The sequence below is a fragment of the Panulirus ornatus genome, chromosome 43 (genome assembly GCF_036320965.1).
Source record: "Panulirus ornatus isolate Po-2019 chromosome 43, ASM3632096v1, whole genome shotgun sequence".
Classification (NCBI taxonomy): Eukaryota; Metazoa; Arthropoda; class Malacostraca; order Decapoda; family Palinuridae; genus Panulirus; species Panulirus ornatus.
This window is the reverse complement of record NC_092266.1, coordinates 34,461,532-34,478,117: the sequence shown is the minus strand read 5'-3', so window position 1 is coordinate 34,478,117 and position 16,586 is coordinate 34,461,532. Positions and strand designations below refer to the sequence as shown.

Genomic DNA, 16,586 nt, shown 5'->3' with positions numbered 1-16,586 from the left:
CCACCTCACACCACACATTGTCCTCAAACATCTCATTTCCAGCACATCCATCCTCCTGCGCACCACTCTATCCATAGCCCACGCCTCGCAACCATACAACATTGTTGGAACCACTATTCCTTCAAACATACCCATTTTTGCTTTACGAGATAATGTTCTCGACTTCCACACATTCTTCAAGGCTCCCAGAATTTTCGCCCCCTCCCCCACCCTATGATCCACTTCCGCTTCCATGGTTCCATCCGCTGCCAGATCCACTCCCAGATATCTAAAACACTTCACTTCCTCCAGTTTTTCTCCATTCAAACTCACCTCCCAATTGACTTGACCCTCAACCCTACTGTACCTAATAACCTTGCTCTTATTCACATTTACTCTTAACTTTCTTCTTTCACACACTTTACCAAACTCAGTCACCAGCTTCTGCAGTTTCTCACATGAATCAGCCACCAGCGCTGTATCATCAGCGAACAACAACTGACTCACTTCCCAAGCTCTCTCATCCACAACAGACTTCATACTTGCCCCTCTTTCCAAAACTCTTGCATTCACCTCCCTAACAACCCCATCCATAAACAAATTAAACAACCATGGAGACATCACACACCCCTGCCGCAAACCTACATTCACTGAGAACCAATCACTTTCCTCTCTTCCTACACGTACACATGCCTTACATCTTCGATAAAAACTTTTCACTGCTTCTAACAACTTGCCTCCCACACCATATATTCTTAATACCTTCCACAGAGCAACTCTGTCAACTCTATCATATGCCTTCTCCAGATCCATAAATGCTACATACAAATCCATTTGCTTTTCTAAGTATTTCTCACATACATTCTTCAAAGCAAACACCTGATCCACACATCCTCTACCACTTCTGAAACCACACTGCTCTTCCCCAATCTGATGCTCTGTACATGCCTTCACCCTCTCAATCAATACCCTCCCATATAATTTACCAGGAATACTCAACAAACTTATACCTCTGTAATTTGAGCACTCACTCTTATCCCCTTTGCCTTTGTACAATGGCACTATGCACGCATTCCGCCAATCCTCAGGCACCTCACCATGAGTCATACATACATTAAATAACCTTACCAACCAGTCAACAATACAGTCACCCCCTTTTTTAATAAATTCCACTGCAATACCATCCAAACCTGCTGCCTTGCTGGCTTTCATCTTCCGCAAAGCTTTTACTACCTCTTCTCTGTTTACCAAATCATTTTCCCTAACCCTCTCACTTTGCACACCACCTCGACCAAAACACCCTATATCTGCCACTCTATCATCAAACACATTCAACAAACCTTCAAAATACTCACTCCATCTCCTTCTCACATCACCACTACTTGTTATCACCTCCCCATTTGCGCCCTTCACTGAAGTTCCCATTTGCTCCCTTGTCTTACGCACTTTATTTACCTCCTTCCAGAACATCTTTTTATTCTCCCTAATATTTAATGATACTCTCTCACCCCAACTCTCATTTGCCCTTTTTTTCACCTCTTGCACCTTTCTCTTGACCTCCTGTCTCTTTCTTTTATACATCTCCCACTCAATTGCATTTTTTCCCTGCAAAAATCGTCCAAATGCCTCTCTCTTCTCTTTCACTAATACTCTTACTTCTTCATCCCACCACTCACTACCCTTTCTAATCAACCCATCTCCCACTCTTCTCATGCCACAAGCATCTTTTGCGCAATCCATCACTGATTCCCTAAATACATCCCATTCCTCCCCCACTCCCCTTACTTCCATTGTTCTCACCTTTTTCCATTCTGTACTCAGTCTCTCCTGGTACTTCCTCATACAAGTCTCCTTCCCAAGCTCACTTACTCTCACCACCCTCTTCACCCCAACATTCACTCTTCTTTTCTGAAAACCCATACAAATCTTCACCTTAGCCTCCACAAGATAATGATCAGACATCCCTCCAGTTGCACATATGAAAGTATAAAAATACACACACAAAAATGAAAAAAACATTAAATTGGATTCTGATTCTTTAATGCAGAAGAAAAAGATAAAAATAACTCTAAAGAAATATGTAGGATTCCTCCTAAATACAAATCAGTTTCAAATCAAAATGCAAAGGTGGGAGATATCCCAACAATCATCCCCTATTAAAAGTGGCCAATGATATTCATCCTAACCCTGCACCACCACCCTAAATCTGTCCATTTTTCCTTAACCCCATCACAAAGCAACAAGACTCCATCTGAGGTAGCAGTTACTAAAGATGGGTTGATTTACATTCCACTCCACTACCCCATATAAAAGATTTCTTAACATTGCAAGGATGAGGAGCATCCATCCATATACCATCATTCACAACATTCACTCAAACCCCGAAATCCCACTGAAAACATCAAATACAGTGAACAAAACACAAGGCTCCACCCTACAAAAATATAAACCTCTTTCAGGTTCCCAGTCACAAATTAAACATTATCTACTTTATCATCAGCTTCATAAAAATCAAGCTCAATCTGCTTCAAGAATACAATATACACACATGCATCATCCAAAAAAACATATTAGCACCAACATCCACCTCTCTACTTTCTATAACTATACTGTTCTATGAAAAACAGACAGTGCAAAAAAATAAAGGACTTATAAAACTTGCATGCTGTAACATCACAATCACTGACACTACTCAACATTCAAAACAAACCATAAAAAAATTATAACACTTGAAATCTTATACAGAAAAATAAAAATATAAAAACCTCACTATCATGATCAGCTTGTTATTATCTCCCTTCAACACCTGCCCAACCAAATACACTCTCCAGCAACGGAAAAATCAACAGACCCACCACTAATCTAAGCGGAGATTTTAAAACCCACTTCCCTGCCTGACTCAACACCCACAGCCAAGATCCCTAAGGTGAACTAATAAATTCTTAATATCCTTAGCCTCTGCAACTAACCAACCACACCTACAGCAATCTACCTTACCAGAATTACCATTAGCACATCAAAACTGCATACAAGAACCACCTGACACACTCTTTGCATTCCCCTCTGATCAACCACCTATTTCCATTCTGCTTACAATAAACCTCACCCAAAAAAACAAAACAGGTAATGAAATACAACAGATATCAAAACAACACAATAACACTTGTATCAAAACACCATAAAAAAAAGGCACACATACCAAAATGACTTCTGACCACATTTTAAAGTGAATCATAATACACACTGTGAACAGACAAAGAAAGGCCACATCTGCTCACATCCATTCTCTAGCTGTCTTGTGTGATACATCGAAACTACAGCTCCCTTTCCACAGCCAAGCCCTACAGAACTTTCCATGATTTACCCTGGATGTTTCACATGCCCTTGGTTCAGTCTATTCACGGCACATCAACCCCAGTATACCACACTGTTCCTATTCACTCTATCTCATGTACACCTTTCACTCTACTGCATGTTCAGGCCCCAATTGCTCAAGATCTTTTTTACCCTATCCTTCCATTTCAAATTTGATCTCGTTCTCATTGTGCCCTCCACTTCTAAAACATATATCCTCTTTTTTAACATTTATCACTCATTTTCTCGGTATGTCCAAACCATTTCCTCACACCCTCTTCTTCTCTTTCAACAAAACTATTACCCTGTCATTACTTAATCAAACCACATTATTACACCACATATTGTCCTCAAACATTTCATTCCCAGCCCATTTACCCTTCTCCACACAGCCTTATTTATAGCAGATGCCTCGCATCCATATAAGATTGCTGGGACTATCATTCTCTCAAACATACCCTTTTTGCCCTTTGAGATATATTTCTCTCTTTCCACACATTCTTCAGTGCTCCCAAGACCTTTACCCCCACCCAAATCATATTACTCACTTCTGCTTCCATGATTCCATTCACTGCTGAGTCCATTCCCAGATATCTAAAACACTTCACCCTCCAATTTTTCTCCATTCAAACTCATATCCCAAATAACCTGTCCCTTGACCTGCTAAATGTAATAACCTTGCTTTTATTCATATTCACTCTCAACTTTCTCCTTTCACACACTCTTCCAAACTTAATCACCAACTTTTGTAATTTCTCAGTCAAATCTGCCACCAGTGCTATATCATCAGCAATTAAGTGACTCACTCCCCAGGCCCTCTCATCCCTCACAGACTGCATTCTCACTCCTCTCCAAGACTTGATCATTTATCTCCTTCACCATCCCATCCATAAACAAACTGAGCAACCCTGGTGACATCACACACCACTGCTGCAGACCAACATTCACTTGGAATCATTCACTCTCCTCTCTTCCTGTTTGTACACAAGCCTTACATCCTTGAAAAAAAATTCTCACTACTTCTAGCAGCTTTCCTCCCACAACATATACCCTTGAAACCTTCCACAAAACATCTATATAAGCCCTATCATATGCAATCTCCAGATCCATAAAAGCTACATACAAATCTACCTGTTTTTCTAAGTACTTCTTACACACATTCCTTAAAGCAAAGACCTGATCCACACATCCTCTAGCATTTCTGAAACCACACTGCTCCTCCCTAATTTGATGCTCTGTACATACCTTCTACCCTCTCAATCAACACCCTTCCACACAACTTACCAGGTATATTCAACAAACTTATACCCTGTAATTTGAACACTCACTTTTATCCCCCTTGCCTTTATGCATCAGCACTATATATGCATTTTGCTAATCCTCAGGCACCTCACCATGATCCACACATATAATGAAAATCCTAACCAACCAATAAACAACACAATAACTAAAAATGATGCTAATTATGATGTACTCTTACCATATTTTTGTAGTAGGTGACTTTGGAAATGTCAAGAGCTTGTTTTCTTAAAACATCTGCTATGTGTTCACTTGAGTATAGACACGTTCTTAAATGAGCATCAGCTACCCAACGTGCAACAATCTCATCAAGTTGCGTGGGATCTGTAAAGATAACACATAACATGGTGTTATAACACTGAATTATGAACCATACATCAGTTCTGGCTGCCATACTGTCCATAACAAATGATAATCAAATGATCATCAAAAAAAGTTACAACAATACTTTACATAATCAAGAAATATAATGAAATCTAGTCATGCATAATTCCCAACAAGCTTCACTTACATGAAAAAAAATGCTTTACAAGTGATTGCTTTCCTCTCTAAAAACAATACTAAGCCAACCTTCATACAATAATGAAAATACTAGATTAAAAAAATCTTACACTATATTGCAATGTTTCTGCAGTCATTATCAACAGAAAATTAGGTCTTTTTCATACAATTTTTCCAGTGAAATATCAGTAAAACAAAATGACAAATAGGGAGAGTCCCAGAGAAAAAAAATCTCACAAACAATTACATACAAGGAAACTCCTTCATTCAACTTGTTATATTTCTTATGACATATGTGCTGTGTCACAATGACAGAATGATAACTGGTCTTGACAAGAAAGTTAATTGGACAGACTATGCATTCTTGGACTGCCAGAAGGCACCTGACACCATGCTTGATCTATGGCCGTTTTTCTTCTTCATCAACGGAGATGACTTGGCATGGAGACTAACATCATCCTTGAATGTTTGCAAATGTTGCTTAATAGCAAGAGGTAAACAATGACTAAAACTGCATAAATCTGCAAGGAGACCTAAATAAGCTCCACATGTGTATAAACACCTGGTAAAGGAAATTTGATTCAACCAAATGTAAAATAATGAAAACAGAATACAGTGGAAGTCCAAAATATACCTATAATCTTAAGGAAACAAACCATAAAAGTCTGAGTACAAGACCCTGTTAGTTGACCAAGAATCCAGCTCGTCATCAGAACACCACATTTAGAGAACTGTTGATAAGAATAATTATGTTGGTGGATATCACAACTGCATTTGACTACAATACATAAATGATGAAATGAACAAGGAGATATCTACATCATGTATCTGACAAAGCTTCCTATTTGAAGAAACATAATTCTGAAAAATAAGGTCCAAAATAGAACAAAAAAGATGGTACCTTAAGTAAAAATATTCACAAAAGAGGACAGAAGCTATGAATTTGCCTACTTCAGAAGAGAAAATACAGAAGAGATGATTAAAACCCTCAAGCTTCAGGCTGAAAATGACGATGTTGAAGTAAACACTTCTTTGAAACTAGCAAAAAAAGGTTACTTCGAAGAAACAAAGAAGGAAACAAGTTAGAAATGTAAGGAAGTACAAATAAAGTAACCAACCAGTGGATAAATGGAATAAGTCATGAGACAAGATTATTCATGAATATGATATGGAGGAATTCAAAAGTTGCATGATAGTAATGAAGGTTTATGAGAAGGGCCACATGACAGAAGAACTAACTCCCATACTGTACAAACGAATATTATCTACATTATCAAATAAAGAACTCGGCAGGCTTACAATAAAGACTGAAGCTAATTTGGGGCTCAGAGTGAAGGCAAGTTCAGCAGACATTGTGGTAATGACCTAAACTGAACATCACCAAGACTGCTAAAATTGCCCATTTATTTCCATGACATCCATTGCATATCAATTTATTCTTATTTTGCTTTGTCGCTCTCTCCCGCGTTTGCGAGGCAGTGCAAGGAAACAGACGAAAGAATGGCCCAAACCACCCACATACACATGCATATACATACATGTCCACACACGCCAATATACATACCTATACATCTCAACGTATACATATATATACACACACAGACATATACATTTATACACATGTCCATAATTCATACTGGCTGCCTTTATTCATTCCCATCACCATCCCACCACACATGACATAAAAAACCCCTCCCCCCTCATATGTGTGAGGTAGTGCTTGGAAAAGACAACAAAGGCCACATTCATTCACACTCAGTCTCTAGCTGTCATGTAACAATGCACCGAAACCACAGCTCCCTTTCCACATCCAGGCCCCACAGAACTTTCCATGGTTTACCCCAGATGCTTCACATGCCCTGGTACAATCCATTGACAGCACGTCAACCCCGGTATACCACATTGTTCCAATTCACTCTATTCCTTGCAAGCCTTGCATCCTCCTGCACGTTCAGGCCCTGATCACACAAAATCTTTTTCACTCCCATCTTTCCACCTCCAATTTGGTCTCCCACTTCTCCTCGTTCCCTCCACCTCTGTCACATATATCCTCTTGGTCAATCTTTCCTCACTCATTCTCTCCATGTGACCAAACCATTTCAAAACACCCTCTTCCGCTCTCTCAACCACACTCTTTTTATTACCTTACATCTCTCTTACCCTATTATTACTTAATCAAACCACCTCACACAACATATTGTCCTCAAACATCTCATTTTCAGCACATCCATCCTCCTCTTCACAACTCTATCTATAGCTCATGCCTCGCAACCATGTAACATTGTTGGAACCACTATTCCTTCAAACATATCCATTTTTGCTTTCAGAGATAATGTTCTCGACTTCCACACATTCTTCAACGCTGCCAGAACTTTTCCCCCCTCCCCGCACCCTATGATTCACTTTCGCTTCCATGGTTCCATCCACTACCAAATCCACTCACAGATATCTAAAACTCTTCACTTCCTCCAGTTTTTCTCCATTCAAACTTAACTCACAAATGACTTGTCCCTCAACCCTACTGTACCTAATAACCTTGCTCTTATTCACATTTACTCTCAACTTTCTTCTTTCACACACTGTACCAAACTCAGTTACCAGCTTCAGCAGTTTCTCACATGAATCAGCCACCAGCGCTGTATCATCAGCAAACAACAACTGACTCACTTCCCAAGCTCTCTCATCCACAACAGACTGCATACTTGCCCCTCTTTCCAAAACTCTTGCATTTACCTCCCTAACAACCCCATCCATAAACAAATTAAACAGCCATGGAGACATCACACACCCCTGCCAAAACCTACATTCACTGAGAACCAATCACTTTCCTCTCTTCCTACACGTACACATGCCTTACATCCCCGAAAAAACTTTTCTTTGCTTCTAACAACTTGCCACCCACACCATGTATTCTTAATACCTTCCACATAGCATCTCTATCAACTCTATCATATACCTTCTCCAGATCCATAAATGCTACATAGAAATGCATTTGCTTTTCTAAGTATTTCTCACATACATTCTTCAAAGCAAACACCTGATCCGCACATCCTCTACCACTTTTGAAACCACACTGCTCTTCCTCAATCTGATGCTCTGTACATGCCTTCACCCTCTAAATCAATACCCTCCCATATAATTTTCCAGGAATACTCAACACACTATACCTCTGTAATCTGAGCACTCACTTTTATCCCCTTTGCCTTTGTACAATGGCACTATGCAAGCATTCCTCCAATCCTCAGGCACCTCACCATGAGTCATACATACATTAAATAACCTTACCAAACAGTCAACAATACAGTCACCCCCTTTTTAATATATTCCACTGTATACAATCCAAACCTGCTGCCTTACAGTATTTCATCTTCTGCAAAGCTTTTACTACCTCTTCTCTGTTTACCAAATCATTCTCCCTAACCCTCTCACTTTGCACACCACCTCAAACAAAACACCCTATATCTGCCACTCTATCATCAAACACATTCAACAAACCTTCAAAATACTCACTCCATCTCCTTCTCACATCACCACTACTTGTTATCACCTCCCCATTTGCCCCTTCATTGAAGTTCCCATTGATTCCCTTGTCTTACGCACTTTATTTACCTCCTTCCAAAACATCTTTTTATTCTCCCTAAAATTTAATGATATTCTCACCCCAACTCTCATTTGCCCTCTTTTTCACCTCTTGTACCTTTCTCTTGACATCCTGCCTCTTTCTTTTATACATCTCCCAGTCATTTAAATTATTTCCCTGCAAAAATCGATCAAATGCCTCTCTTTTCTTTTTCACTAACAATCTTTCTTCGTCATCCTACCACTCATTACCCTTTCTAATCTGCCAACCTCCCACGCTTCTCATGCCACAAGCATCTTTTGCGCAGTCCATCACTGCTTACCTAAACACATCCCATTCCTCCCCCACTCCCCTTACCTCCTTTGTTCTCACCTTTTTCCATTCTGTACTCATTCTCTCCCAGTACTTCCTCACACAAGTCTCCTTCCCAAGCTCACTTAATCTCACCACTCTCTTCACCCCAACATTCTCTCTTCTTTTCTGAAAACCTCTACAAATCTTCACTTTCGCCTCCACAAGATAATGATCAGACATCCCTCAATTTGCACCTCTCAGCACATTAACATCTAAAAGTCTCTCTTTCGCACGCCTATCAATTAACACATAATCCAATAACGCTTTCTGGCCATCTCTCCTACTTATGTACGTATTCTTATGTATATCTCTCTTTTTAAACCAGGTATTCCCAATCAACAGTCCTTTTTCAGCACATAAATCTACAAGCTCCTCTCCATTTCCATTTACAAGACTGAACACCCCAAGCACACCAATTATTCCCTCAAATGCCACATTACTCATCTTTGCATTCAAATCACCCATCATTATAACCCAGTCTCGTGCATCAAAACTACTAACACACTCACTCAACTGCTCCCAAAATATTGCCTCTCATGATCTTTCTTCTCATGCCCATGTATATATATATATATATATATATATATATATATATATATATATATATATATATATATATATATATGTCCTCCCACACAATTGAGTGGGAGATGTATAAAAGAAAGCGACAGGAGGTCAAGAGAAAGGTGCAAAAGGTGAAAAAGAGGGCAAATGATAGTTGGAGAGAGAGTATCATTAAATTTTAGGGAGAATAAAAAGATGTTCTGGAAGGAGGTAAATAAAGTGCGTAAGACAAGGGAGCAAATGGGAACTTCAGTGTAGGGCACAAATGGGGAGGTGATAACAAGTAGTGGTGATGTGAGAAAGAGATGGAGTGAGTATTTTGAAGGTTTGTTGAATGCGTTTGATGACAGAGTGGCAGATATAGGGTGTTTTGGTCGAGGTGGTGTGCAAAGTGAGAGGGTTAGGGAAAATGATTTGGTAAACAGAGAACAGGTAGTAAAAGCTTTGCGGAAGATGAAAGCCAGCAAGGCAGCAGGTTTGGATGGTATTGCAGTAGAATTTATTAAAAAAGGGGGTGACTGTATTATTGACTGGTTGGCAAGGTTATTTAATGTATGTATGAGTCATGGTGAGGTGCCTGAGGATTGGCGGAATGCGTGCATAGTGCCATTGTACAAAGGCAAAGGGGATAAGAGTGAGTGCTCAAATTTCAGAGGTATAAGTTTGTTGAGTATTCCTGGTAAATCATATGGGAGGGTATTGAATGAGAGGGTGAAGGCATGTACAGAGCATCAGATTGGGGAAGAGCAGTGTGGTTTCAGAAGTGGTAGAGGATGTGTAGATCAGGTGTTTGCTTTGAAGAATGTATGTGAGAAATACTTAGAAAAGCAAATGGATTTGTATGTAGCATTTATGGATCTGGAAAAGGCATATGATAGAGTTGATAGAGATGCTCTGTGGAAGGTATTAAGAATATATGGTGTGGGAGGCAAGTTGTTAGAAGCAGTGAAAAGTTTTTATCGAGGATGTAAGGCATGTGTACGTGTAGGAAGAGAGGAAAGTGATTGGTTCTCAGTGAATGTAAGTTTGCGGCAGGGGTGTGTGATGTCTCCATGGTTGTTTAATTTGATTATGGATGGGGTTGTTAGGGAGGTGAATGCAAGAGTTTTGGAAAGAGGGGCAAGTATGAAGTCTGTTGTGGATGAGAGAGCTTGGGAAGTGAGTCAGTTGTTGTTCGCCGATGATACAGCGCTGGTGGCTGATTCATGTGAGAAACTGCAGAAGCTGGTGACTGAGTTTGGTAAAGTGTGTGAAAGAAGAAAGTTAAGAGTAAATGTGAATAAGAGCAAGGTTATTAGGTACAGTAGGATTGAGGGTCAAGTCAATTGGGAGGTAAGTTTGAATGGAGAAAAACTGGAGGAAGTAAAGTGTTTTAGATATCTGGGAGTGGATCTGGCAGTGGATGGAACCAAGGAAGCGGAAGTGGATCATAGGGTGGGGGAGGGGGCGAAAATCCTGGGAGCCTTGAAGAATGTGTGGAAGTCGAGAACATTATCTCGTAAAGCAAAAATGGGTATGTTTGAAGAAATAGTGGTTCCAACAATTTTGTATGGTTGCGAGGTGTGGGCTATGGATAGAGTTGTGCGCAGGAGGGTGGATGTGCTGGAAATGAGATGTTTGAGGACAATGTGTGGTGTGAGGTGGTTTGATCGAGTAAGTAACGTAAGGGTAAGAGAGATGTGTGGAAATAAAAAGAGCGTGGTTGAGAGAGCAGAAGAGGGTGTTTTGAAATGGTTTGGGCACATGGAGAGAATGAGTTAGGAAAGATTGACCAAGAGGATATATGTGTCGGAGGTGGAGGGAACGAGGAGAAGAGGGAGACCAAATTGGAGGTGGAAAGATGGAGTGAAAAAGATTTTGTGTGATCAGGGCCTGAACATGCAGGAGGGTGAAAGGAGGGCAAGGAATAGAGTGAATTGGAGCGATGTGGTATACCGGGGTTGACGTGCTGTCAGTGGATTGAATCAGGGCATGTGAAGCGTCTGGGGTAAACCATGGAAAGCTGTGTAGGTATGTATATTTGCGTGTGTGGACGTATGTATATACATGTGTATGGGGGTGGGTTGGGCCATTTTCTTTTGTCTGTTTCCTTGCGCTACCTCGCAAACGCGGGAGACAGCGACAAAGCAAAAAAAAAAAAAAAAAAAAAATATATATATATATCCTAGGGATAGGGGAGAAGGAATACTTCCTACGTATTCCTCACATGTCGTAGAAGGCGACGAAAGGGGATGGGTGCGAGGGGCTGGATACCCTCCCCTCCTTGTATTTTAACTTTCTAAACGGGGAAACAGAAGGAGTCACGTGAGGAGTGCTCATCCTCCTCGAAGGCTCAGATTGGGGTGTCTAAATGTGTGTGGATGTAACCAAGATGAGAAAAAAGGAAAGATAGGAGGTATGTTTGAGGAAAGGAACCTGGATGTTTTGGCTGTGAGTGAAACGAAGCTCAAGGGTAAAGGGGAAGAGTGGTTTGGGAATGTCTTGGGAGTAAAGTCAGGGGTTAGTGAGAGAACAAGAGCAAGGGAAGGAGTAGCACTACTCCTGAAATAGGAGTGGTGGGAGTATGTGATAAGAGTGCAAGAAAGTTTACTCTTGATTGATATGGGTAAAACTGAAAGTGGATGGAGAGAGATGGGTGATTATTTGTGGATATGCACCTGGGCATGAGAAGAAAGATCATGAGAGGCAAGTGTTTTGGGAGCAGCTGAGTGAGTGTGTTAGTAGTTTTGATGCACGAGGCCGGATTATAGTGATGGTTGATTTGAACGCCAAGGTGTGCAATGTGGCAGTTGAGGGAATAATTGGTGTACATGGGGTGTTCAGTGTTGGAAATGGGAATGGTGAAGAGCTTGTAGATTTATGTGCTGAAAAAGGACTGGTGATCGGAAATACCTGGTTCAAAAAGAGAGATATACATAAGTATACGTATGTAAGTAGGAGAGATGGTCAGAGAGCGTTATTGGATTACGTGTTAAGTGATAGGCGAGCGAAAGAGAAACTTTTGGATGTTAATGTGCTGAGAGGTCCATCTGGAGGGATGTCTGACCATTACCTTGTGGAGGCGAAGGTGAAGATCTGTAGAGGTTTTCAGAAAAGAAGAGAGAATGTTGGGGTAAAAAGAGTGGTGAGATTAAGTGAGCTTGTTAAGGAGACTTATGTGAGGAAGTACCAGGAGAGACTGAGTACAGAAAGGAAAAAGGTGAGAACAAAGGAAGTAAGGGGAGTGGAAGAGAAATGGGATGTATTTAGGGAAGCACTGATGACTTGCACAGAAGATGCTTATGGCATGAGAAGCGTGGGAGGTGGGCAGATTAGAAAGGGTAGTGAGTGGTGGGATGGAAAGGTAAGATTATTAGTAAAAGAGAAGAGAGAGGCAGTTAGACGATTTTTGCAGGGAAATAATGCAAATGAGTGGGAGATGTATAAAAGAAAGAGGCAGGAGTTCAAGAGAAAGATGCAAGAGGTGAAAAAGAGGGGAAACGAGAGTTGGGGTGAGAGAGTATCATTAAATATTAGGGAGAATAAAAAGATGTTTTGGAAGGAGGTAAATAAAGTGTGTAAGACAAGGGAATCAATGGGAACTTCAGTGAAAGGGGCTAATGGGGAGGTGATAACAAGTAGTGGTGATGTGAGAAGGAGATGGAGTGAGTATTTTGAAGGTTTGTTGAATGTGTTTCATGATAAAGTGGCAGATAGGGTGCTTTGGTTGAGGTGATGTGCAAAGTGAGAGGGTTAGGGAAAATGATTTGGTAAACAGAGAAGAGGTAGTAAAAGCTTTGTGGAAGATGAGAGCCGGGAAGGCAGCGGGTTTGGATGGTATTGCAGTAGAATTTATTAAAAAAGGGGGTGACTGTATTGTTGACTGGTTGGTAAGGTTATTCAATGTATGTAAGACTCATGGTGAGGTGCCTGAGGATTGGTGGAATGCTTGCATAGTACCATTGCACAAAGGCAAAGGGGATAAGAGTGAGTGCTCAAAGTACAGAGGTGTAAGTTTGTTGAGTATTCCTGGGAAATCATATGGGAGGGTATTGATTGAGAGGATGAAGGCATGTACAGAGCATCAGATTGGGGAAAATCAGTGTAGTTTCAGAAGGGGTAGAGGATGTGTGGATCAGGTGTTTGCTCTGAAAAATGTATGTGAGAAATACTTAGAAAAGCAAATGGATTTGTATGTAGCATTTATGGATCTGGAGAAGGTATATGATAGAGTTGATAGAGATGCTATGTGGAAGGTATTAAGAATACATGGTGTGGGAGGCAAGTTGTTAGAAGCAAAGAAAAGTTTTTTCGAGGATGTAAGGCATGTGTACATGTAGGAAGAGAGGAAAGTGACTGGTTCTCAGTGAATGTAGGTTTGCGGCAGGGGTGTGAGATGTCTCCATGGTTGTTTAATTTGTTTATGGATGAGGCTGTTAAGGAGGTGAATGCTACAGTTTTGGAAAGAGGGGCAAGTATGCAGTCTGTTGTGGATGAGAGAGTTTGGGAAGTGAGTCAGTTGTAGTTCGCTGATGATACAGCGCTGGTGGCTGAATTGTGTGAGAAACTGCAGCTGGTGACTGAGTTTGGTACAGTGTGTGAAAGAAGAAAGTTGAGAGTAAATGTGAATAAGAGCAAGGTTATTAGGTACAGTTGGGTTGAAGGACAAGCCAATTAGGAGGTAAGTTTGAATGGAAAAAAAACTGGAGGAAGTGAAGTGTTTTAGATATCTGGGAGTGGATCTGTCAGCGGATGGAACCATGGAAGCGGAAGTGGATCATAGGGTGGGGGAGGGGGCGAAAATTTTGGGAGCCTTGAAAAATGTGTGGAAGTCGAGAACATTATCTCGGAAAGCAAAAATGGGTATGTTTGAGGGAATAGTGGTTCCAACAATGCTGTATGGTTGCGAGGCGTGGGCTATGGATAGAGATGTGCGCAGGAGGATGGATGTGCTGGAAATGAGATGTTTGAGGACAATGTGTGGTGTGAGGTGGTTTGATCGAGTAAGTAACGTAAGGGTAAGAGAGATGTGTGGAAATAAAAAGAGCGTGGTCGAGAGAGCAGAAGAGGGTGTTTTGAAATGGTTTGGGCACATGGAAAGAATGAGTGAGGAAATATTGACCAAGAGGATATATGTGTCAGAGGTGGAAGGAATGAGGAGAAGTGGGAGACCAAATTGGAGGTGGAAGGATGAAGTGAAAAGGATTTTGAGTGATTGGGGCCTGAACATGCAGGAGGGTGAAAGGCGTGTAAAGAATTGAGTGAACTGGAACGATGTGGTATACCGGGGTCGACGTGCTGTCAATGGATTGAATCAGGGCATGTGAAGCGTCTGGGGTAAACCATGGAAAGTTCTGTGAGGCCTGGATGTGGAAAGGGAGCTTTGGTTTCGGTGCATTATTACATGACAGCTACAGACTGTGAACGAATGTGGCCTTTGTTGTCTTTTCCTAGCACTACCTCACGCATATGAGGGGGAAGGGGGTTGTTATTTTATTTGTGGTGGGGTGGCGATGGGAATGAATAAAGGCAGAAAATATAAATTATGTACATGTGTACATAAAGTGCGTAAGACATGGGAACAAATGGGAACTTCAATCAAGGGCGCTAATGGGGAGGTGATAACAAGCAGTCTTGATTTGTGTATTTTTTTTTTTCTTTTTGCTTTGTCGCTGTCTCCCGCGTTTGCGAGGTAGCACAAGGAAACAGATGAAAGAAAATGGCCCAACCCACCCCCATACACATGTATATACATACGTCCACACATGAAAATATACATACCTACACAGCTTTACATGGTTTACCCCAGACGCTTCACATGCCCTGATTCAATCCACTGACAGAACGTCAACCCCGGTATACCACATCGATCCAATTCACTCTATTCTTTGCCCTCCTTTCACCCTCCTGCATGTTCAGGCCCCGATCACACAAAATCTTTTTCACTCCATCTTTCCACCTCCAATTTGGTCTCCCACTTCTCCTCATTCCCTCCACCTCCGACACATATATCCTCTTGGTCAATCTTTCCTCACTCATTCTCTCCATGTGACCAAACCATTTCAAAACACCCTCTTCTGCTCTCTCAACCACGCTCTTTTTATTTCCACACATCTCTCTTACCCTTACATTACTTACTCGATCAAACCACCTCACACCACACATTGTCCTCAAACATCTCATTTCCAGCACATCCATCCTCCTGCGCACAACTCTATCCATAGCCCACGCCTCACAACCATACAACATTGTTGGAACCACTATTCCTTCAAACATACCCATTTTTGCTTTCCGAGATAATGTTCTCTACTTCCACACATTCTTCAAGGCTCCCAGGATTTTCGCCCCCTCCCCCACCCTATGATTCATTTCCGCTTCCATGGTTCCATCCGCTGCCAGATCCACTCCCAGATATCTAAAACACTTTACTTCCTCCAGTTTTTCTCCATTCAAACTTACCTCCCAATTGACTTGACCCTCAACCCTACTGCACCTAATTACCTTGCTCTTATTCACATTTACTCTTAACTTTCTTCTTTCACACACTTTACCAAACTCAGTCACCAGCTTCTGCAGTTTCTCACATGAATCAGCCACCAGCGCTGTATCATCAGCGAACAACAACTGACTCACTTCCCAAGCTCTCTCATCCCCAACAGACTTCATACTTGCCCCTCTTTCCAAAACTCTTGCATTCACCTCCCTAACAACCCCATCCATAAACAAATTAAACAACCATGGAGACATCACACACCCCTGCCGCACACCTACATTCACTGAGAACCAATCACTTTCCTCTCTTCCTACACGTACACATGCCTTACATCCTCGATAAAAACTTTTCACTGCTTCTAACAACTTGCCTCCCACACCATATATTCTTAATACCTTCCACAGAGCATCTCTATGAACTCTATCATATGCCTTCTCCAGATCCATAAATGCTACATACAAATCCATTTGCTTTTCTAAGTAT

At 41.2% G+C, this 16,586-nt stretch overlaps 2 protein-coding genes across 9 annotated transcripts in view; one reads left to right on the top strand and one right to left on the bottom strand.

Moving 5' to 3' along the window:
* LOC139762242 (probable nuclear hormone receptor HR3) overlaps nucleotides 1-5,856 on the bottom strand; it is a 56,855-nt gene extending 50,999 nt beyond the window's left edge. The window contains exons 1-3 of the mRNA XM_071686839.1: nucleotides 5,790-5,856; nucleotides 5,489-5,654; nucleotides 4,814-5,027 (exon numbers count right to left, since the gene is read on the bottom strand). Coding sequence (XP_071542940.1) covers nucleotides 4,814-5,027; nucleotides 5,489-5,654; nucleotides 5,790-5,856 — 447 coding nt within the window. The remainder of the gene's footprint in view (nucleotides 1-4,813; nucleotides 5,028-5,488; nucleotides 5,655-5,789) is intronic.
* LOC139762555 (uncharacterized) overlaps nucleotides 1-16,586 on the top strand; it is a 712,972-nt gene that overhangs the window by 551,005 nt on the left and 145,381 nt on the right. The gene's annotated exons all lie outside the window — the stretch shown is intronic.